This window comes from Vombatus ursinus, unplaced genomic scaffold (assembly GCF_900497805.2).
Source record: "Vombatus ursinus unplaced genomic scaffold, bare-nosed wombat genome assembly UNPS02014941.1, whole genome shotgun sequence".
Taxonomy (NCBI): domain Eukaryota; kingdom Metazoa; phylum Chordata; class Mammalia; order Diprotodontia; family Vombatidae; genus Vombatus; species Vombatus ursinus.
Genome location: NW_020954719.1, coordinates 1,951,259 through 1,975,201, shown reverse-complemented (window position 1 = coordinate 1,975,201; position 23,943 = coordinate 1,951,259). Strand labels below are relative to the sequence as shown.

General features: G+C 36.7%; 1 protein-coding gene across 1 annotated transcript in view; it reads right to left on the bottom strand.

Annotated features, from left to right (window-relative positions):
• Positions 1 to 201: 201 nt before the first annotated feature.
• The window catches only part of CAPRIN2 (caprin family member 2), a 62,863-nt gene continuing 39,121 nt past the window's right edge, over positions 202 to 23,943 (bottom strand). Inside the window, exons 9-17 of the mRNA XM_027844434.1 lie at positions 23,455 to 23,577; positions 22,344 to 22,425; positions 16,725 to 16,780; positions 16,092 to 16,184; positions 9,861 to 10,032; positions 8,237 to 8,419; positions 6,942 to 7,042; positions 2,171 to 2,237; positions 202 to 1,100 (exon numbers count right to left, since the gene is read on the bottom strand). Of these exons, the coding sequence (XP_027700235.1) occupies positions 532 to 1,100; positions 2,171 to 2,237; positions 6,942 to 7,042; positions 8,237 to 8,419; positions 9,861 to 10,032; positions 16,092 to 16,184; positions 16,725 to 16,780; positions 22,344 to 22,425; positions 23,455 to 23,577 (1,446 nt within the window). The 3' untranslated portion in view covers positions 202 to 531. The remainder of the gene's footprint in view (positions 1,101 to 2,170; positions 2,238 to 6,941; positions 7,043 to 8,236; positions 8,420 to 9,860; positions 10,033 to 16,091; positions 16,185 to 16,724; positions 16,781 to 22,343; positions 22,426 to 23,454; positions 23,578 to 23,943) is intronic.

Below are 23,943 nucleotides of genomic sequence, written 5' to 3'. Positions count from 1 at the left end.
GAAGTAATGCTCAATAAAGACCCATCAAGAAAATGAGAAAAATCAACTGCAATACCACATTTTACCCCAACACATGCTCCCTGTGGTTATTTAATAGTTGCATATGGATTATCAAGTTCTAAACCAAGAGTATATTTTCAATTAAGCAGCAAAACTACAGTGCATATTACTGTTTTATTGAGGCACAACAAGGCATTGTAACTTTACTCAACTGGAGGCAATCAGTGTAGTAAGCTTGAACATTGATACAGTTTTTAAGATTCATGGCAAATAACATACATTCACAGCTTTACTAGCAAGGCTGCATCACAATTTATGAGGTGCTAGATCAATGCTGAGTTAGTAATTCAACTTTAGGATTTCACTTAGGGAGGGCAGGGAATGGGAAGATGAAAAGAAAAAAGGAATAGTACCTCCTAATTCCTCCAGAAATAATATTTTTCCTGAAATCAATCGTAAGCAAATGGTCAATTTCTCCTTGGATCCTCAATCATAAGGAACTTTTATCTAGTATAAATCTATAGTAGGTTTTCAGTCTTGATAAAGGAGATATCCTGAAAAAGTAGAATATTTCCAACTGCTTCCATAAATCGCTCCCCTATGCAAACGTAACCATATCTGGTCTCCCTGGAATAGCTGAAGAATTGCATGATTACTAGCAGTTTCATGGTCTGGAGCACCATCATTAGCGTAAGCCGATACTAAAACTTCTTCATTCTTCATCAGATTGACATACAATGGAACATTCACTGCCAGCTTTAACATGTGAAAGATGAAAACATAAGTGCCATTCACTGGACAATTAAATCTACCAAGCTGAAGGTCAAAAGTTTCTCCCAAGTTGTTCAGAAGAAGATCAAACACAATAGGCTGGTCCAAAGTTCCAGGGGCCAAGTTAGAGGTTCTAGCTGCTGAGAAGGCAACTCTCATCTGCTGGGGGAGAGGATATACATGTACTGGCAAAATGGTGGCTGCTGGACTTGTCACGGGCACATCCACAGGGGTCATGCTACGAGAGTCTCCCTGTCCAGAGTCAACACTGTTGAAGGTTTCATTTTCTCGTTCTGGACTGTTCACCTGAGAAGAATCACTCCACCCTGCTATATAGCATTAGAACATTGAATGTTTTGAAATGAGGCAATTAGCTTTAAATTTATATTTAACATTAGTTGGCTACAGTTACATAAACATTCTGAACTGAATTCTGCAGTTCTATAAATGAAACATGTAAGTACACCTATCATAGATGTGGCTAGACTTTGAAGGACAATTATTTCCTTAGAGCAAACATTATTCTAGATGTAAATATTTTTATACTGTTGAATTTCTATATACTGGTGTGCCAAGGTTATTTAACTCATCATTTAAGCATCCTTCAATATGGAAGACAAAACCAATATGGAATCTTAGAACAAGAGCTGGAAGGAACCTTTAACTGGTCTAGACTTTTCAATTTGCTAATAAGGGAAATGAAGACAAAAAGTTAAGTTCCTTATTCATGGTCACACAGCTAATAGTGACTATGTTCCCTTTGAGTTCTAAATTTATGATCCTACAATTACTAATTGAAAGGAAAACAAGACCTGCAAATTTGGAATATAAGGTAAATAACTATTCAGTTATTAGTGCCAAGAAAAATGATTATCTTCTTATTATGTTAATAACCAATTTTATATATGGGACCCAAAAGTCCTCTTTTTGCTTTCTCACTGAAAGTTTCTCAAGGGCATTTCTGACCTTGCCCCCAAATTCACCCCACCCAGACCATCTTATCTATGTAGAATTATGACAATAACTCCACCATTGTTCAACTTAAGTAGGACTGGGTGGAGAATAGATTCTTTTGTATAGATTTCAGGAGGCAGAATGATCTGGGGGCCTGACAAGATCAAAGTCACATCCCCCAGCACCTCATTACAAAAAGCCCACCCTTCATTATAATATTAATTCTCTCATTAATTGTTAACCAATCAGAGTTGATTTTCACCCATCAATAACACCCCCTTTTCCAAAGGTACTTAAGCATTCAGCAACCTCCATGGGAGTGTTTGGTTACTGAGAGAAACCACTGACCTCAATTTATTATTTACTAGACTAATTAATATATTGATTATTAATTACCCAGAAAACTCTTGGACTTTTCATCTGTCTCAGTGCCATGACAACTCACCTCTTGAATTTGTACGGGAACCACCAGAGAGTCCTCCTCGTTTATAACACTGCTGGAAATTAGTATCCTAAAAGGAACATGTCACAATGTTGATCTCAACTATTACATTAGCTGTCCACCTGAACACAGTTAACATTAACATAGCAACTTGTCTCACAAGCTGAGCAGCTAGCTTAAGTTTTCGTCACCCTGTCAAAGCCATAGAAATGGTTATAACAGTTTAAGTTACCCCAAACCATAAATTTTACCTTTCTATAGCCTAAGGAAAACTAGTCTCTCAAGAGGTCAAGATTTTATATTTGTACACATAACAAACATATAAATCTACATATGTATATCTATATCTATACACAATGCATGCATATATACATACATATTTAAAGCAGGTACTTCAGAAGCAGTCTACTGTCTCTTTCAATTGAGTATTTAGGTAATTTGTAATTAGGTATTGAGTAGTTAAGTATTTTTTCTTTTTCAAAAATAAAAACAACATAATGCTCTTAAAAAATTAAATTATATGCCTCCTTCATCACGGTGAGGGTCGGGGGAGAATTCAAATTTTTTGAAGGCAGAGCACAAACTAAAGAGGCTTCAGGCATTGATCTAGTGATAAGATGGCATTTCAAATGAAACTCAAAGTGAAGAAACATGTGGAATGTTACCCAAAGACCTTTAAAGCAGTTTTAAAACAACCCAAGGACACAATTATGTCTTCCATTTATGAGAAGCATGAAATCTGATTTATTTTTAAATATACAAAATGTTATCTGTTACAGGTAATAGATCAAGAGCCGGGATCTAAGCTGAAGGCACCTTAGAGATCACCTAGTTCAACTCTTTAATTTTACAGATAAGGGAATGGAGGTCCAAAAAGATTAAAAAGTTTATTCAAAATCACACAGGTAAGGGCCTCAGATGAATTAGGAAGAGTATTCAAGTGATACACATAGATGAAAAGTAAGGTCCATGCTACAATGGTCAAGAGAAATAATGCTGGGAGATGGCTAGATTTAGAATCAGAGGACCTGGGTTGGGATCTCAGTTCTACAACTTACTAGCTGTATGACCTCAGGCAAATCATATAACTTTTCTAGGTGACAGATTACTATTAGTTCCGCTACATTCCTAAGCCCATTCTGTATTCTCCAGGTTTTTACAAGAATGAGAAAGGAAGATGCTGAAGATATCTTAACTTTCTCTACTGACTCCTTCCAATCTTCATACAAAAAATATGCTTTGTCTCTACATCCTAAAAATCTTTCCCTTCAACCTCCAGTACCATTTATATAAAAAGCCCAACTCTCATCCTTCACTACTAAACTTCTTTAAAGAGTTATTTTACAGTGAAAAAGTACACTCCATTTTTCATTACCCAATATCCATTTGACCCCTTACAATATGACTTCTTTTCCTACCACTAAGATTATACTCTCAAAAGCTCACTAAATAAAAGGCATTCTTCTAACTGCTCCCTTCCCCTTTTCTTGGCTAATTTTTGGCTATCCTGTCCTTCAGAATGCTCTTATCTCCTTGACGTCAGAACCAAAAACTGTTCCTTTGACTGGGTTTTGTTTTAATCCCTTAAGTCAGCTGGGTTACTTTTTTAAAAAATATAAAACACTGGAAAATTGTTATCTTTTTTTTTCAATTAACAAGCATTTATTTCCTCTCTCCCTTTGCACGTGCACTAGTGGAAAAGAAAAAAAAAGGTAAAACCCTTGAAACAAACATGCATAGCTAAAAAAAAAAACCAAAACCCACAGTTGCTATGTTTAAAAATGTGTCTCATTTAACATCGACTCCAACACCTGACAGGAGATGGGTAGCATGTTTTATCATCGGGCCTCTTGAATCATGCTTAGTGGCTCATCAGATTTAAAGTTATTCAAAATTTTTCTATACATGGTATTGTATACATTTTTCTCTTGGTTCTATTCACTTCACTCTGAATACAATTCTTTGCAACTTTCTCTGAAACCACCCCTTTTTGCCATTTCTTAGCATACTATAATATTCCATTACATTCCTATGTTACCATTTTGTTCAGCCACGCCCCTATTGATGTGAACCCCTTTAGTTTCCAATTCTTTGATACTATAAAAAAAGAGTTACTAGAAATATTTTTACACATGTAGGTCCTTCTCCTCTTTGATCTCTCTGGGATATAGATCTAGTAGTGGTATTTCTGGGTTAGAAGGTATACAAGCTTAGGGACCTTGTAGACCTAGTTTCAAATTGCTTTCCAAAATAGCTGGAACAAGGGGCAGCTAGATGGTGCAGTGAACAGAGCTCTGGCCTTGGAGTCAAGAGGACCTGAGTTCAAATCCAGACCTCAGACACCTAACACTTACTAGCTGTGTGACCCTGGGCAAGCCACTTAACCCCGATTGCCTAAGCAAAAAAAAAAAAAAAAAAAAAAAAGCTGGAACACTTTACAATTTTAACAGCAGTGAATAATATGCCCATTCTCTCACTTCCTGAATATTTGTCATTTTCCTTTTTTCTAATTTTTGCCAATTATTAGTGATGTGAAACATTTTTTATATGGGAGCTGACAGCTTGAACTTCTTCCTTTGAAAGCCCGTTTATATCCTTTGACCATTTGTCAATTTGGAAATGGTTCTTAGACTTCTAAGTTTGCATTAATTCCTTATAAAACTTGGATATGAAAACTGTATCAGAAAAATTTACTGTAAATTATTTTCTCCCAGTTAACTGCTTCACAGAGGTTCTGTCTTTTCTTTTTTTCTTTTTTTTTAAGGTTCTGTCTTTTCAAAAAGGAGAGGGAAGGTTGAAAATTAGGGTTAAGTAATAACTGTTCACTCATTAACTGCCATGGCCTGAAATCATCATCTCCACAGATAATCCCCAAATCTGTCACCACTCCTAATTTCTCTCTCAAATGTCAGACTCATATCTCCAAATTCCTCTAGAACAGTTCTACCTATGTCCCAGAGGGCAGCTAGGAGGCACAGTGGCCAAGCCTTGAGTCAGAAAGACTCATCTTCCTGACCAGCCTCAGAAACTTAGTAGTTAGTGTAATTCTGGGGAGGTCACTTACCCCCGTTTGCCTCAGTTTCCTCATCTGTAAAGTGGGCTGGAGAAGGAAATGGCAAACCTATCCAGTATCTGCTAAGAAAACCCCCAAACAGGGTCCAGAAGAGTTGGACATGACTGGAACGAGTGAACAACAACTTACATCCCACCAGCACCACGAAATCAATATCCCTAAAGCTAAACTTACATTGCTCCCTAAAATCAGTCCCTGACTACATTCATCATTTCTATCAGTGGGACCACTAATCATCTAGTCTTCCATATAAGAAAACTGTAGCATTATCTTTGCATGTCGAAGGTGAGTGAACGGAGGAAAGAAGGGAAAGAGACAATTCTGTTGATTCTACCAAGCCCTTGTTACCATTTACCAGGATTACTGATATGGCTTCCCAATAGGTCTTTCTGTCTTCTTTCTCTCCTCCCTATAAAATCACTTCTTAACTTCCTAATACTGCTAACTTCCTTTATACATATATTTGATATTAATCTGCACGAAACTTTTCAACGGTTCTTACTTAGTTGTGCCCTACCAAGTTCAAACTCTTTACTGTGGCATTCAAAGTCCTGCATAATTGAGCACCAGGAGCCCATCTCCAGTCATCCTGGTCTAACATCTTGCTACTGGACCCAGATAGCTCCAGAGGAGAAAGTGAGGTTGGTGGCTTTGCACAGCCCTCCCTCACTTAAATACAATTCACTTGTAAGTCATGGTATCACCTTCCTGATGTCACAGTCCTTTTTGAGAACAAAGGACAAACAACAACAATAATTGGGGACCATCCTGCATTTCCAGATGTCCTTATTTCACATCTCTACATACTCTATTTATCAAACTGGACCACTGGCTATCTCCTACACACACTCCCTCTGCCTTTAATGTCTTTGCTTATTACATTCCCATTGTTTAGAATGCCTGTTTAATTCTTACTCATCCTTCAAAACCAAATCCCAAAGCCATTCCCTTTGGCCTGACTCCCAAACTCCAATGGTAATGACTTTTCCCTCCATAGAACTGTATACTTCTCTTATGAACTTTGCTACAAATACAGAAGAAAATGTGATCAGAGTAGAGAATGCCCCTCCTCTCCTCCTTCCACCAATGCACATAAGAACCTATGACTTATGAGAGGAGGTTCTAGGGAGTTTCATAAAACACATAGAGTTAACTGATTTGCCAGAGTCACATAACTATAGAGTCAAAAGAGTCAAAAGTTCTCTCAAAAAGAGAACCTAAGCCTTCTCAGATGTTATTCCAACATTTCACGATACTTCTATATTTAGCCATTTAAAAATTTTACATACTAAGCTCTAAGACGGCAGGGCTTAGAAAATTAACTTCTGTGTTGCAACTTCTTCATGTATAAAATAGGGTTTATATTTGTGCAGGAGAAATAACTCACGAACTCTTGTGAGAAAAGTATTTAAGTTTTAATGAAATATTACATAAATATTTTGTCTTCCTCAGCATGTAGTCTAATACTTTACACATAACAGGCCCTTGATTAATATATGTTGTCATAACCTAAAAATAATGTTGTGTTGTATGGGATTTATATTCTGACATATCTGAAGAGCTTTGTGTTAAGTTGTCACCCCAACACACCTTAGTATGTTTAGGAACATTCCATTCTTGAGAGATGGCTTTTTAAAAATATTCTAGTATGGTTACCATTTTAATCCATCAACAAGTAAACCACTAGGTATCTTCCCTTACCCTTTGGGAATATGGTGTTCCAGGGTATTCTCTAGCTTGGAACTGCAGGTGACTATAACTGCCATTGGCAATGACAGGGGATCCTCTGTAAGTATCAAAACCTAAAAAATTAAAAATTAGCACTGTTAGACTTCTTAAACTATCCTTTTACAAATTTTGATCTATCTTCATAAATTGACACAAAAGAAAATGAGATATGTTTTATGTTATCTAGGGATAAAAATAGGTTCATTAATAGGTGAATGACTAAAATAGGTTCATTAATCTAAATCATTTGACCTGAAGGTCAAATCCAGGCCCCTTTTCATATGGTCTGTGAGCTAAGAATGGCTTTTACAGTTTAAAATACAATAAATCTTTATTTAAAAATGTAAAAACCATTCTTAGCTCCCTGGTCAGTTGGCATTTGGCCCATTGGCTATAGTTTGCCAACTCCTGATTAAATCACCAAAAAATTTCTTGAAGACTCTCACATTGCTGTATGTGTTATATTCTGGTCACTGAGGCTATTAGGTTTACTTATTATACAAAGCAAAAAGTTTTTCAAGAAACAAGAATCAGCAAAGAATTTGACTTCTCATAGAAGAGAGACAAACATCTATCCTAGAAAAATATGGACAACCTTTCCTGTATTAACTAATTTAATCAACTTTTATCATTCTATAAAAAAAAAATTAAGGCTTGCCATATATGCTTTAGATACTTTACAAATACTCTTCTAAAAGCAGAGGATATTTAAAGAATTTATAATTTATCACATATGATAAAGGTACATGGTAGAGAGGCGAAAGTCAAGACCCTTTGAGTCTGATAAAATCTACGCAGAACTCATTAGGGGAGCAAAACAAAATAAAAACTAGGCAACCAAGCACGTGATCATTAGGAATGACTGAAAAAATTAGGGTATATAAATGTAATTATACCATAACAATTAATTATGAAGAATTCAGAGAAACTTTTGGGAACATTCCTTTGAACTAATGCAGAGTGACAGAAGCAGAATCATGAGAACATACATAATCATTACAATACTGCAAAGAAAAATACAATATAAAACATCAGAACTCAAATCAATGCATGCCTCTTGACTCAAGAAAACTAAAAAAGAAACAAACCTCTTTCATCTCAGTGGATGCATAATGGGCCGTAAGTGGTAGAAGTTCAAGTTTATTTTATTTAAAGGTATTTTAAGATAGTGTTCTTTTAAAGAAAAGCAATGACAGCAGTTTAAAAAAAAACATAAAAAACACAAAGACAAAAAATGAAGCCTAACAGAAACTTATTTAAAACCATACCTTTATACCCACCAGGGGAGCGAAAGGAATTTGTCAGTGATCTCCCACCACGAGTACATCCTCTAATAGATCCTCGGTTACTAAGATATGATTGGGTGGATCTGGGGAACACATTAGTCTGTGCAGGATAAAAAGCAAGGCTACCACTGCTTACTTGAATTGCTCCATCAGGTTGACTGTTTGCTGCATAAGGAGAGTGTTCATGAGAATACCAAGAGTTAAGAATCAAGAAATGTCAATATTGTTGCTGAATTAAAATTACTGAAAGGGAGAAAACAAAACAAAAACTGATGAGTGTGTGTGTGCGCGCGCGCACGCGCGCACGTGTGTCTCTAGCTGACAAAATTCTGGTAATATAAATGCAATTACACATTACAATCAGATGTGCCTTGGGTCTTCCTGACTTCAATTTCAGCATACCATTCACTATAACAACTAGTTTAGATAAAAAAAAAATCTTTCTAAATAGGAAAGGCCAATGCTAATAAACCCTTAACCCTAATAAGCCCTTAACAAACCTAACTTAAGTTCAAAGTTTTCTTAACTTTTCTGATAGAGAAGGACATTAAAAATAGCAATCCCATCTTTAATACCTCTTCCCAATACTATACGTTGAAAATTACGTTGTTTTTTTTTTAAGGCAATTGGGGTTAAGTGATTTGCCCAGAGTCACATAACTAGTAATTGTTATGTGTCTGACGCTGGATTTGAACTCAGGTCCTCCTGACTCCAGGGCCAGTGCTCTATCCACTGTACCACCTACCTGCCCCTGAAAGTTCTTTTTAACAGGTTTTTTCCCTCCCTCATCTTAATTGGGTGTCTGATTTAAGAAAAAAAAAAACATGAAGCAAAATATGAAAATAGGCTAGCTATATAATAGATTATCAGTGACTGCTTTCAATAGCCAGCATTCATAAAGTACTTTAAAGTTTCCAAAGGACTTTACAAATATTATCTCATTTGATCCCCACAACAACCGTGGGAGGTAGGAGCTATTGTCCCTTTTACAGAGATGAGGAAACTGACACTGACAGAAGCTCAATGACTTGTCCAGGGTCACACTTTCACACATACTTGAATCAAACTGCCAAATGACTGGGTTCATACACACTAGCAATAATTTGCAATCTCTGAGATCTCCAATGAGTTTGGCAAGAGTATTGTTATATAAGTCATGAATGAGAGACTGCACAATAGCAAACTGAGAGCCAGCCTCAGTCAGAAAGACCTGGGTTTAAGTCCTGCTTGACCCTTATATACAATGTTGCTATGGGCAAATCTCCTAACCTCTTACTGCTCAAAGCAAGTCTAAAATTTAAAGTTACAAATAAGTTGCCAAACTCTTATCAGTGGAAGGGAGTTTCCACACCAGAAATCCCCCATCCTGATAAAAGTCCAAGTTTTCTGGTCTGGATAAAACATAAAATAAAAAATTATAAAATAGCATTGCAGCTAACTAAATGAGAAAGAGTAGTGGTACTTTCAAGGCACTATAAGGTCCCTCAGGGTAGATACTATCCTGCTTTCTTTTATTTGTGTTTCCAGGACTTAGTATAGTACCTGGGATAGAGTAAATCCTTAACAATTGCTGTTATCATCCATTCACATTCCAAGTCTCTCTTACCAGTCTGCTCTTGGGAGACAGTAGTTTGCTCCACATGTGTAGATGGCAACTGGCACTGGGGTGCTGTCTGTGTACTTGCTGTAGTGTAACTCTGATTATACCCACTTGAATAAGGCAAGTCTTTTATCTCCTGTTCTTTCCGTGGAGGCAAAGGTGCATTCACATTGAATACCTTAGAGAGGCAATTGCATATTTTGAGTGGTTTGCAATTTTTCTTACAAGAGAATTTCACTGAGCTATCTAACAAAATTCCACAATGTTCAATACTTGAGGGTAGTTTTAGATTCTTTATAGAATCTAAACCCTATAGCACAACCCAGGTAATGAACACACACAAAAATGACTAACATAAACAAAATATAAGATTTCCATTTACTCTAATAATTTATTTAGTGTATGGAGAATGGCACATATGTTTTCCACATTGATGAATTCTTTACTGATTTACTCATTCCCATTCCCATCAGTATATATACCCTAGTAGTCTGCATTTACTTTCATGCCTGTTCCTTTAAATGGTTAATATACATAGAAATAATTAAGATCTTTTGTATGTCTACCATGCTCAAGACATGGCAAGAAATAGAAAACAACAATCTGTACCTATAATTTGGTTGAGAACACAAGGAATACGAAGAAGATAATGCATAGATAAGTAGTACAGAAAGTTAAAGAAGTTCACAGAGAAAAAAAAAAGTTCACAGGAGATAAAGAAAGCTTACTATTTATGGGTTTGATATGGTCAAGGAAGGCTTCTCAGAAGAGATGGGCCTTAAGCTAGAAAGGATGCAGACAGGCAGGAAAAAGAGGCAGCTGTGGCAAGGCTCAAAGAGAGAATGTACACGGCATATTTAGTAGACTGTGAACTGTATTTTATTGGAGGCTTTTGATTTTTTTAAGAAGTCATTAAAAAGATAAAAAAATTAATTGGGTGCCAGAATGTGAAACACTCTGAAAGTGAGGCTAAAGAATTTGTGTCTCACCCTAGTAGTATGAGAAAAACAATTTTTCAGGATCTGGTTGTGGGCAGCTAGGTGGTTCAGTAGATAAGAGTGCCAGGCCTGGAGTCAGAAAGACTCATCTTCCTGAATTCAAATCGAGCCTCAGACACTTACTAGCTGCGAGATTCCAGGGAGGTTACATAACCCTATTTGTCTCAGTTTCCATCTGTAAAATGAGCTGGAGAAGGAAACGGCAAACCGCCCTAGTATCTTTGCCAAGAAAACACCAAATGGGGTCACAAAGAGTCGTACACAACTGGAAACAATTGAACAACAACAAAAATCTGATGGTAATCTCAGATTTGCTGTCTCTCTACCCTACTGATTTTTTTAAAAATCAGCAAGAAGGGAACGGTGTTCTGGTGATACTAGGTTTGAACTCTGATATACTCTCTTTTAATATATATGTTTAGCATAAAGATTTTTCACGAAATATTTTGATAAATGCTAAAAGCCCCAGAAAAAGAGATTTTTTTTCATCCCACTAGGGATAACATATAGCTTTAGTATAAAGGAAATTAAATAAACATCATAGTGACATGAACCCTGAACCATGAATAAATTTCATCCTTGCTGTCTACATAGCTTGAAAGGGTGCTATATTCACCGTTACCGTACTACTGCTTGCTGGAGGTGACTGGAAGACCTGTTCCTGGGAAGCTTGTGACATGGGGGGATTTGCAGAAGGTAGTGACGTTAGCTGCTTACTTGAAGGAATTGCTGCCTAGGGAAGAAAAATGTTAGGGTTTTCAGCCTGTGATCCATTATATACCACAAGTAGTTAGCTTACACTAAACCCCAGATTGTCACAAGTCAGCAGACTGGGCAGGATGATATTTGGACATAGCCAAACAAAAGATTAGCTTATGCTTACAATTCAAATCTTGAATGCTGAGGATGCACACTAGTGCTTGATTTGCAGCAGCTTGCTGACAAAGGGAAAGTGTCTTAATTGAGTGCAGGCCTTCCATCAATTTAGAAGATTAACAGTTGAAAATGCAGCTAATACACTCTTAAATTTTTTATTTTCCAATTAATACCAATTCAAAATTTGTAAAATTTGGATAAAACAACAGTTTGAGAAAATCCTAAAACTTTTGGCCAATTTTAATTTTCAAATGTTTGTATTCAACAATTTAAGTTGCAAAACTGGGGGGAAAGCTGCTAGTTAACACCAAAAGAGCCAGAAAGTTAAAGAAGTCTATTTTAATAGTCAATTCTTAACAAGCCAAAATATTTATCAGTCCATACAAGTGAAGAAAACAAATTATATAACAAAGGGAAATCACACAGCTACAGGTAAGTTTAACTCTTATCTCTTAACTCTTAACTAGGCATGGTAGCAAGCTTCACAATCATATTCAATAGACTATCCACTGCCTTGTAGGACATCATACTAAGAGGTGGATCAGCACCTTAAATGAAAGATGAGTTTCAATTCGGCACCAAAACCTAATTATTATTCTAATTTTATTTGTAATATCATTTTATGCATTTTCCAGAGACTTGTTCTAAAAGAAACTGCAATCATCAGGTATTGTACTATGCAAAAAAGCAGTTACCTAGAACTAAAAGCACTTCCATCATTTTGTCAAAATAGCACTCTGACAAAGATAAACAAGAAGGTAGCAGTTAACATGGTGTAGCTAAATAGGGTGCTAGATTTGAAATCAGAAAGATCTGGGTTTAAATCCTGCCTCTGATACCTAACTTCTCTGTTGTCAGTTTCCTCATCTGTAAAAAAAAAAAAAAAAAAAAAAAAGAATAATACCTGTAGTATTTACATTAGACTATTTCAGTGAGATTTTACATAAACCATTTTGCAAACCTTTAAGTACAATATTGATGTCCATTATTACTGTACCAGTAATTCAGTCACTGAGAGAAATAGAGCTACAATAAACCCTCCATTTCAATTCAAAGGGACAAGAATAAATACTTTTTTCTCTAAGTAATCCAAAAGATAGCACATATATTAAGGAAACAAGTCAATTCCTTATAATCTTTAGATTCTTTTGGCTACTATTTAGAAGCTTAAACCTAGTAAAGACAAAAAGCTTTTCATTCTTATATACAAACTAAAGTCAGTCAAAGAGCAATGTAGAAAGTATGTAAGTTTTTAAGTGCCACTACACAATTTATTTTTAAAAATAAGCACTTATATCATAGCTTTCATCTACCCCCTCTAGGAGCCTAAAGACAACAGGAAAATAATGTAGAAAATCTTTGGGGGAAGAAGCAATAGTTCTAGGCCCCTGATACATATTCAGTACTACTATTTCTGCCCTTAAAAAAGTCAAAGTAACATTGCCATGCCTCAATATGGGAGTCTTCCTGGATTCCTCACTATCTCCCCAATCTTCCAAATCCAATCTGTTTCCAAGACCTGCCGATTTCACTTTTGCAACATTTCTCAAATATGTTCGTTTCTCTCCTCTGACACTGCCATCTCTCTGGTGCAGGCCCTCATCACCTCACGCTTGGCTTATTTTAACAGACTGCGGGTGGGCCTGCCTGCCCCAAATCTCTTCCCTACTCTAATCCATCCTCCACTGAGACACTAAAGTGATTTTCCTAAAACACAACTTTCATCATGTCATCCCCTTACTCAATAAACTCCAATGCTTTCCTATTTGCCTCCAGGAACAAATACAAAATGCTATTTGGTATTCAAAACACTTTATAACCTAAGCACCCCATTCCCCCATTCCACTCCCTCACTCCACCCCCACGGGCCAGTCTTCTTACACCTTACTTCTTACACCTCACATACTCTTCAATCCACTTACAATGGCCTCCTGGCTGTTTCACCAACAAAACATACCGTCTCTCAGCTTTGGACATTTTTGCTGGCTATTGCCCATACCTAGAAAGCTCTACCACTTCTACTCTATTGACCTCCCTGGCTTCCTGTAAGTCTCAACTAAAATCCCACCTCCTACAGGAAGCCTTCCCCAACCCTTCTTAATTCCAGTGCCTTCCCTGTTAATTATCCCCTATTTATCCTGTACTTAGTTTGCTTTGTATACATTTGTTTGCATGTTGTCTCCTCCATTAGATTTTTAAGCTCTTTGAGGCCAAGAACTGTCTTTTGTCTATTTTTCTCTCCCCAGTTTTATCACAGTGCCAGGCACGTAGTAGGTACTTAATAAATGTTTGCCAAATGAGTCTTCAGATATTCAGCAATGTAAGTGCTCAGCACAAAAACAAAAAGATTAGGCCAAGACTACTGAAACAGCTCCATTCTGTCCAGGTAAATAAACACTTCATCTCTTCAAAGCTAAAGACTTAAATCTACCCCAATGCTCAAGAACTTAACATTTTGCTTAGTCACACCTAAAATTTCTAAAAGCTCAATCAGAGTTGTGTAAATGAGTATACTTCACTCACTTTTTTCCCTTGACAGTTCTCGAGCATTGAGTATTAGACTCCGCTTGAGTCTAATGATGGAGACAACATGCAAATAATATGCACAAACAAAATACACACAAGATAGATTGGATATAATCAATAGAAAGAAGATACTAGCATTAACACATGCAGGGTTTTTTATTTGGGTTGGAGAGGAGACTCTTTGAGTCAGAGATGAGTAGTTTCAATATGTTCAATGCATTTTGGGGGAAGGGTCTGAAACAGAGCTAAAATTGATTGGAACATACAGTCTTGGGCTTCGTATCAACTGAAGACTTCTTTTTTCGAGCCAAAGACAAGGTTTATTAAAGATCCACCATATTAGCCAAACTCTTGAGAAATCTGAACAGTGGCTAGATTTTAAGAATCTGAGCAGTGGCTAGATTTTAAGAATCTGGGCACCTTAATGGAGACAAGATGGACCTTATATACAGAAAGACTGTGGGAGGGATCTAGGAGTGGCCAAGTAGTCTATGAGGTAATAGAACTCCAGGGACCTGGACCACGTGGCCAAGGAAGAATGGAGCCTAGCTAGGATTAAGGGTGGGAAGTGGCTTGGGGCCATAGGGAGATCAATAACATCACCCCAGATTTACTGCCCAGTTACGCTGCACAACTTTGAGTTCATACCTCCCAATACAAATAGTTGAACATTTTAAAGCAGAGAAAGACATGGATGGGGTACATGTGGACCAAAGCGGAGCCTGAGACCTTTGAGATGGATTACTTACCCTGTTGTCTCCATCATTAGACTGTGATCTCCTTGAGAGCAGGGACTATTTTTTGCCTTTCTTTTATTGCCAGCACTTAGAAGAAAGTCTAGCATATAGTTGGTGTTTAATAAATTTTTACTGACTGTTATTCTGAGTAGCCACAGCAAGTTAAGGCACCTGACAGAACTATATTCCAATATAGCAGACAGATAATGGAACCTAGGGAATAGGGCATGTTTTCCAATTATGAATTTATTAAAACTATGAGGTCTCAGTTCCTGTACCTAGGTATGAAAAGAGCTTAAGTACCACAATCCTCACTGTCCTTGGCTATCTTTAACATATCTATAAAGCAAAGAGTTAAAATTAATTGATAACCTATAAATATATCTATAAATCTGTAGTTACTGAATATATAGTAGTAACTAAAGCTTAGGAACATGACCTTAACTTTCACAGAGAATGTAAACTACCCTGAGTAAATGTAAACAGCAAAAGAATCTCCGATACCATGGGAAAACTTGCATGTGACCCTGGGCCATCCCTGGCTATATAGCCTTCTTTGTTTTGTTTCTTTGTAACACCTTCATGGGGCCTGGAGTTGGTTCGGGGATCTACAATGTTACTTTGGCCTGCTGCCACCCATGACCTAAGTTAACCTAATCAATCCCAACAAAACCTATTAAGAACCAAGCTGGTATAAGCCCCTTTTTCTTTGTTATCTCAATATTCTTTCAGATAGCATGCCACCTTACAATTGGCAGATTGTAGAGATCTGCCCAATTGCACTGCACACCTTTGAGTTCATACCTCCCAATAACAATTGCTTTATTACAGGTTGAGTCTACTTTCCAAATCAAATTACTATTCCATTTGATTAGCTATTTAGCATTTATTCCTTATTCTATCATGGCAGAATGGAGGCTAGTTTGACAAAAACAAAGCCAGACATTACTCTATACATTAGTGAAGTATAACTATGGAATTGTGCAATTAATTGGTCATTACAGTTTATAAGTAAAGATCAGCCCTGTTATTGCTACCTTTATTCAGTGACAAAAATAAAGCTAGTTTTACTTTATGATCAGAGTCAATATATCTTTTACCTGAGGAGTCTCTAGCTCTGTTTCAGATCCAGAAGAAGCTTGATCAGCAATCACTAAAGAATTTGTATTATGCTTAACAGGAGAAGCAGCAGCCTAAAGAAAGGAACATAAAAGGGTCAAATTGAAATATAATTTACCAAAAGACACATTTTTGCTATATAAGAGGAGCTTTTTGGTCATGAGTATGACTAAATCAGCAGTAAAATTACAGTACCCACAAAAGTCTGCAAAGTACAAACAATTAGCTCAGGAACTGCACTCTAACATCTCTCCTTGTTCTAAAATTATATTAATAAGCAACTAATAATGATAATAATAATAATAATAAAGTACTAATAAGCAAGTTATGCATGGAATACTATAGTTCAGGAGCCAATTGTTTAGAAGGCAACTCATACTTATTTCTACCAATACATATTTTACTCTATCCTAAAATCACTTGTTCCAAGATAATTTACGATCAGTTCCAGTGGTAATCAAATTTTACATTACCACATCTTTGGCATATGTCTGAGTAGTGTATAGAACAACAAAGGGTTTCTCATTAGGAGCTATTTAAGTTCTGTGTTCTTAGGAGGTCAATGTTAAGAGGACAGATTAAGTGACCAACAACTCTAGAGACCAAGAACTTACTTGTAATGGCTCTTGAAGAAAGTCATTTTGGTTGGGTAGTTTCTGTTCTATGGAAGCTGCAAAATATATAAGTAAGCTAATGTTAGAAGAAATGAGATTTTATTTCTTCCATCTCTACAAACTAGGTAGCAAGTCAAAGGGGATATTGCAGAAAGTACTAGTTGCAGCTGAGTTATAGCAACTAATGTTCAGTTCATTAAGGGTTTGATAATGTATTTTTAAAAAAAGAAGTTGGAGAAAGATTTCCCAAAAAGGGGGGGAAGATACCTGCTCCCACTATGTTACACATTAACACTACAAGGATTTAAAAAAAAGGAAAGAAAGTAGTATTTTGAACTTTCATAAAAAGAGCTAAGTTGTTAACTACAGTATATAAACCTCCTCATTTCCCCTATTCTAAAATCTTCCCCTTAACCCTGCTATCACCCCCCTCAAGGTACTGTCTTATCTCTTCTCCACTACCAAATGTGTAGTGACAAGAAAAAAAAAGGGAAAAAAAATTCTGGAACTATAATCAAATCAATAGTCATTGCTACTGGAAAAGGTCAATATAAATACATTTATCCTAGCCTTAAAAAACAAAAACAAATTCCAAGCTGCACATTAAGAGATTCAGTCTTTTCTAAATACCCCAGCTTCTGGGATAAGAACTCACTATTTGACAAAAACTGCTGGGAAAACTGGAAAAGAGTATGGCAGAAACTAGGCATAGACCAAAATCTTACACCATATACCAAAATAAAGTCAAAATGTGGGAAAACTGGAAAAGACTATGGCAGCAACTAGGCATAGACCTAAATCTTACACCATATACCAAAATAAAGTAAAAATGGGTTCATGATTTAGATATAAAGGCTAATACTAAAAGCAAACTGGGAGATCAAGGAATAGTTCACCTGTCAGATTTATGGAGAACAGAAGAATTTATGACCAAATGGGAGACAGAGAACATTATGAAAGGCAAAATGGATAATTTTGATTATATCAAACTGAGAAGTCTTTGCACAAACAAAGCCAATGCAACCAAAATTAGGAGGGAAACAGAAAACTGGGAAAGAATTTTTACAACCATTATTTCTGATAATGGCCTCATTTCTAAAATATATAGAGAACTAAGTCAAATTTATAAAAATACAAGTCATCTGCCAATTGATAAGCGGCCAAAGGATATGAACAGGCAGTTCTCAGATTGAAGAAATTAAAGACATCTATAGTCATATGAAAAAATGCTCTAAATCACTATTAATTAGAGAAATGCAAATCAAAACAACTCTTGAGGTACCACATCACATCTATCAGATTGGCCAACATGACAAAACAGGAAAATGATAAATGTTGGAGAAGATGTGGGAAAATTGAACACTAATGCATTGTTGGTGGAGTTGTGAAATGATCTAACCATTCTGGAGAGCAATTTGGAACTATGCCCAAAGGACTATAAAAATGTGCATGGCTTTGACCCAGCAATAGCACTTCTGACCCAGCAATAGCACTTCTAGGGCTGTATCCCAAAGAGATCATACAAATGGGAAAAGGACTCACATGTACAAAAATATTTATAGCAGCTCTTTCTGTAGAGGCAAAGAATAGGAAATTGAGAGGATGCCCATCAACTGGGGAATGGCTGAATAAATTGTAGTATATGAATGTAATGGAATACTATTGTGCTATAAGAAATGATGAGCAGGCACACTTCAGAAAAACCTAGAAAGATTTGTATGGACTGATGCTGAGTGAAGTGAGCAGAACCAGAACATTGTATACAGTAACAATCACACTGTTCGATGACTAGCTTTGATAAACTTAGCCCTTCTCAGAAATGCAAGGATCTAAGACATCTCCAAAGGTCTCATGATGGAAAATGCTATCCATATCCAGAGAAAGAATTATGGAGTTTGGATGCAGATCAAAGCATACTATTTACCCTTTTTTTCCTTCTGTTTTGTTTTGTTTTGTTTCCTCTTTTTTGTGGTTCCTTCTATTGGTTCTAATCCTTCCTTACAACATGACTAATGTGAAATATATTTAATAGGATCATATATGTAGAGCCTATATCAGATTGCACACCATCTTGGGGAGGGAAGGAGGAAAGGGAAGAAAATTTAAAACTCAAAAGCATATATGGAAGTGATTGTTGAAAACTAAAAATAAATTAATAAAAACATTTTAAAATACTTATTGAAATTTTTTTAAAAAAGAGAGAGATTCAGTCTCATGCAATCCTTTTTCTGTTCCTTTATATAGGGAAACATTTATGCTTGTGAGGTTCATAACAACAAAAAAAAGTGAAAAATAAATAAGAATGTAAGCTTGAGGGTAGAAACTGTCCTACTTTTGTATTTGTGATTCAAAGTTCAGCACAGTTCTTTGTTCACAGCAAATACTTAATGGTTTTTCATTTATTCATTATTCAGACCCTTAATAATCTGGTTTCTATCCCTACTATTCTGAAATAGCTCACTCCAAAGTCCCTTAACTTCCTTATCATTAAAGCAAATGGATTTCCCTCCTCTCCCTCCATCTTCAAATCTTATCCCCACTCTTCCCCATTCATCCTCCACCTACTTTTGGTACTGGCTCCCTTTGGCTTCAATGACACTATACTTTCATGGTTCAACTTTTGACCATCTCTTCTGCTTTGTGCTGACAGCACATCTTTTTTTTTTTAATTAATTTATTTTGATTTATCAATGATCACTTCCATAAGCTTTTGAGTTTTAAATTTTTCTCCCTCTCTCTTCCCTCCTCCCTCCCCAAGATGGCGCGCAATCTGATATAGGCTCTACATATACATTCCTATTAAACATATTTTCACATTAGTGATGTTGTAAGGAAGAATTAGCACCAAGAGGAGGAACCACGAGAAAGAGAAAATAAAACAAAACAGAAGAAAAAAACTAGCAAAGAGTATGCTTCGATCTACATTCAAACTCCATAGTTCTTTATTTGGATGTGGGTAGCATTTTGCATCATGAGACATTTAGAGATGTCTTAGATCCTTGCATTGTTGAGAAGAGCTAATCTATCAAAGTTAGTTATTGCACAACATAGCTGTTACTGTCTACAACGTTCTCCTGGTTCTGCTCACTCAACTCATCAGTCCATACAAGTCTTTCCAGGTCTTTCTGAAGTGTGCCTGCTCATCATTTCTTATAGCACAACAGTATTCCATTGCTTTCATATACTACAATTTATTCAGCCATCCCCCAACTGATGGGCATCATCTCAATTTCCAATTCTTTGCCACCACAAAGAGCTGCTATAAATACTTTCGTACATATGGGTCCTTTTCTCATCTGTATTATCTCTTTGGGTGTGCTGATAACACATCTTCTTGACCTTAAAATGTGGACATACTCCAAAGCTCTGTCCTACACCCACTTCTCATTTTCCTACATAATCACTCCTCGGTGGTCTCATCTCTTCCATTCTTGGGATGAGAATCATGTCCTGTTCCTTCAAGGCCTAACTCAGATGCCCCCTTCTCCAGGAAACCTTCCTTGGCTGGTTTCTGACCTCTCCCTCCCCTACTGCCAGGGGAAAACGCTGCTTCGATTTCTTAGATCACTTTGCCTAGACCTCTCCCTTACATCATCACAGGGAGTTTGTCTCTCCCTTTCACCATCATTATTACATTGTAACTTCTTCAAAAGTAGGACATATATCCAGGGGTGTGCAAAACCAGCTCACATCAGCTTGCATGAGCCAACTGTACATCATAAATCAGCCTTGATTTATGATTTCATTGATAGTCCAGACCTAAGAGTGATGGAGAAAATTAGATTAAACTTAAAAAGATTCAATAAATCAACTTGTCCAGCCCTAACCTCTCTTCAGATTTCCAATCTTAGACTCCGTCAACCTTTCAGACATTTCCAGTTAGACATCCAGTAGACAGTTGTCCGGTAGTTCAGTTGATTTTAAACTCAACATGTCCAAAACTGAACCCATTATCTTTTCCACTGAATTCTCCCCCTTGCAAACTTCCTCTGAGGGCACCACCATCCTTCCAGTCACTCCGGCCCGCAACCTTAGTAATATCCTTGAGTCTTAGCTTTCACTTGCCAAGGCCTATTTCATTTATGTAGCATCTCTCAAGTACCTCCCTTTCTCTCTTCTGATGCAGGCCCTCATCTGGTACGGTATGGTATCGGTGTACTCCAACTCTCGAACTATTGTAATGGGCTGCTAATTGGCTTGCCTGCCACAAGCCCCTCCCTCTCTCCAGTCCCCCATCCATTAAATCAACCAAATTGACTTTTCCAAAGCACCATTGTGTCATCCCCACACTCCAGTGGTTTCCTATCACCTCCAGGATCAAATACAAAATTCTGTTTGGCATTCAAAGCCCTTCATAACCCAGCCCACCCTCACGTTCCTACCTTTAAAGCATCTTAAACCTTACTTCTCCCATGCCCCCCATGTATTTGATCCAGTGATACTTTTAGCTATTTGAAAAACAAAACAGTGCATCTCTCATCTCTGGGCATTTTCTCTGGCTTTCCCCTATGCCTGGAACACTCTCCTTCCTTGTCTCTCCTCTTGGCTTCCTTCAAGTTCCAGCTAAAAACCCACCAACTACAGGAAGCCTTTATCAATCTCTCTTAATTTGAGTGCCTTCCCTGTGCCCATTACTTCCTATTTATCCCGTACATTGCTTATTTGTGTATATTTCTTTGCTTGTTGTCTCTCCTCTCCCATTAGATTTTGAGCTCGAGGACAGGGAATCTTTTACCTTTCTTTGTATCTTCAGCACTTAGCACAGTGCCTGACATAGAGTAATAATGCTTACTGACTGACTTAAATGTGTTGTGTATATATTCTTCTCCCCCATTACTCTCAGTAAGTTATTAAACATTTACCAGCCCACCTCACTGGACTTCGATGACTCTGAAGGAGAGAGTGAGGCTGATGACTTTGCTCAGTCTCACTCACTCATATCCAATTCATTTAGAAGTCAAGACATCATCCTCATGATGTCATTGGTCCTCTTTAAGAACAAAGGATGAATGACAACCAGCACACCCCTGGTTATACCCATGTCATAAAAACTGGACTCTGAGTCACTTTGAAAAACCAAAGTTCAATGGTATCCAATTTTACAGATTATAAGGTTCAACATATCCAATATTTTGGCTAAGTAGGTTTGATATCTGTACTAGGTTTAGGTATATAAAAGTTTCAATCCATCCACAATCATTTCTTAAGGTTCTAGGGATACAAACACAAAAATGAAACAATTCCTGGTCTCAACAAGCCTGCATTCTAACAAAAAAAGTTTCACATGTATTTTAAGAATTAAAATAACTGCTAGTATGAAGGCCGACTTGACAGAATATGAGACTATGTACTCCAAGAGAAGGAACAGGGCAAAGCTTCAAATATTGCCATACTCTGCCTCCAAATTATATAACCGATTGGTGTATTCCAAGAAATAAGTCATTTTAATTTATTACCTAAATGTTTGTTCCTATCAAATTTCAACAATCACATAAGCACTGGGCAGGCACAAATGACTAGTCAGTTGGAGTTCCTTCCAATTTGGCAGTATTTTCCAGCAGAATCACTCTTTATCATGAAAGGGTGACTGTAACTAAAGATTTCAGACTGATTACATACCTTCAGGACTATCTGGAATAACTGAAGGCAGCTGTGGTGAAGGAATTGCACTTGAAGGCTTGTCAAAATCCAAAACTGATTCCTTAAGTTTACCATTTAAAAAAAAAAGCAAAATTAAAGATTATGAAGTAGGAGCAAAGATTATTAATTCATTTAAAAGCTCTGTTACCAGTAAGGAAGCTATAAGCTCAAACTTGCCTGTGGTTACTTTTATGATGCATAATATTTTTATTTGTAAGCTGTAGTAAAATATTAAACTTAGATCCTCCTACAAAAAAAATTTTAAGCTGCTTTTTAAAATAAAGCAGCTGCCAAAATAATTGAAGCTACCTTCTACAACTATATGGAATAATTCTCACTTTAGAGGAAAAAAAAAACCCTAACCAATTTCCAAAGTATCATCTTTACATAAGAGTATCTTAGCCCTCATTTTTGTGTGGTAAGTCTTTATTCAAGTAAACTAAGAGAAACTCCAATTTATTTTGTCTCAGACACACAATAGTTCATGTTATTGAGTTGATGATACCCCTTAAGCTTGAATTCTCTCTTTCCTCCCTATACCAATCAAACCCAGCCATTCCCTTTCTAGTTTTGCATTCAATGACCTTAACTTTTGAACTTTTACAATACTTAGTTGACACCACCTGATTTAGCCTAGAAAACCTAGGCTTTTACATAGCTTGATCCAACACAGTTTTGTTTTGGGCAAGGCAGACAGGTGGTACAGTGAATAGAGTACCAGACCTAGAGAAGAGAAGACCTGAGTGCAAATGCTTCTTCAGACACTTACTAGCTATCTAACCCTGGACAGGTCATAGAAGAGGTAGAAAAAAAACAGCACCTACATCTCAAGGTTGTTGGAAGGATAAAATGAAATAATACTCGTAAGGTGATCTGCAACCTTAGAGCACTATCTAAATGCTAGGTATTACTACTATTATCTCCCTAAATAAATTATGAGATATTTGAAGACAGAAACTATCTTACACTTTTAAATCCTTAACATTGTTGAACATATAGTGGATACTCCAAATTTGTTCATTTGAAGTAAAGTGCTGACAAGCAATTGTTTTAATGGCCCTATATATTAAAGAGCCACTTAGACTCTTACCTGCATAAAGTTATAAGTTCCCTGAATCTGAGTCATCAGATCCTGAAGCTTTTCTTTCCTTAGAACTGAATCATTTGGAGGGGCAGAAGGGGTATCGGCAGACTGATTCAAAAGCTTAGGCACCTGAAAGGGAAGTCCATAAGGTAGAAGAAAATGCAATTAAATTTTTCTATTAAAGAAATCTTTGCCACTAAGTTACTAAGAAATAATTTACAGTAGCATTTCACATCCAGAATCACTAGGGAAAGGGGACTCCACAAGTAAGTTCTCCCCTATGTTTTAAATTTTTAAGCCCTTTTGGATGGACTCAAAAGTGTATTATATTGCCCTCCATAATCTTAAACACAAGCACCATAATTTAATCTTATTCATAATGACTTAGTGTCATCAATGCCATACTGCACAATACAATGATGCCACTCAAGGGCTGATGTGTATATGCCTAATGACTCATGTAGAAGTGACTGACCAGCTAACTATAATGGGACA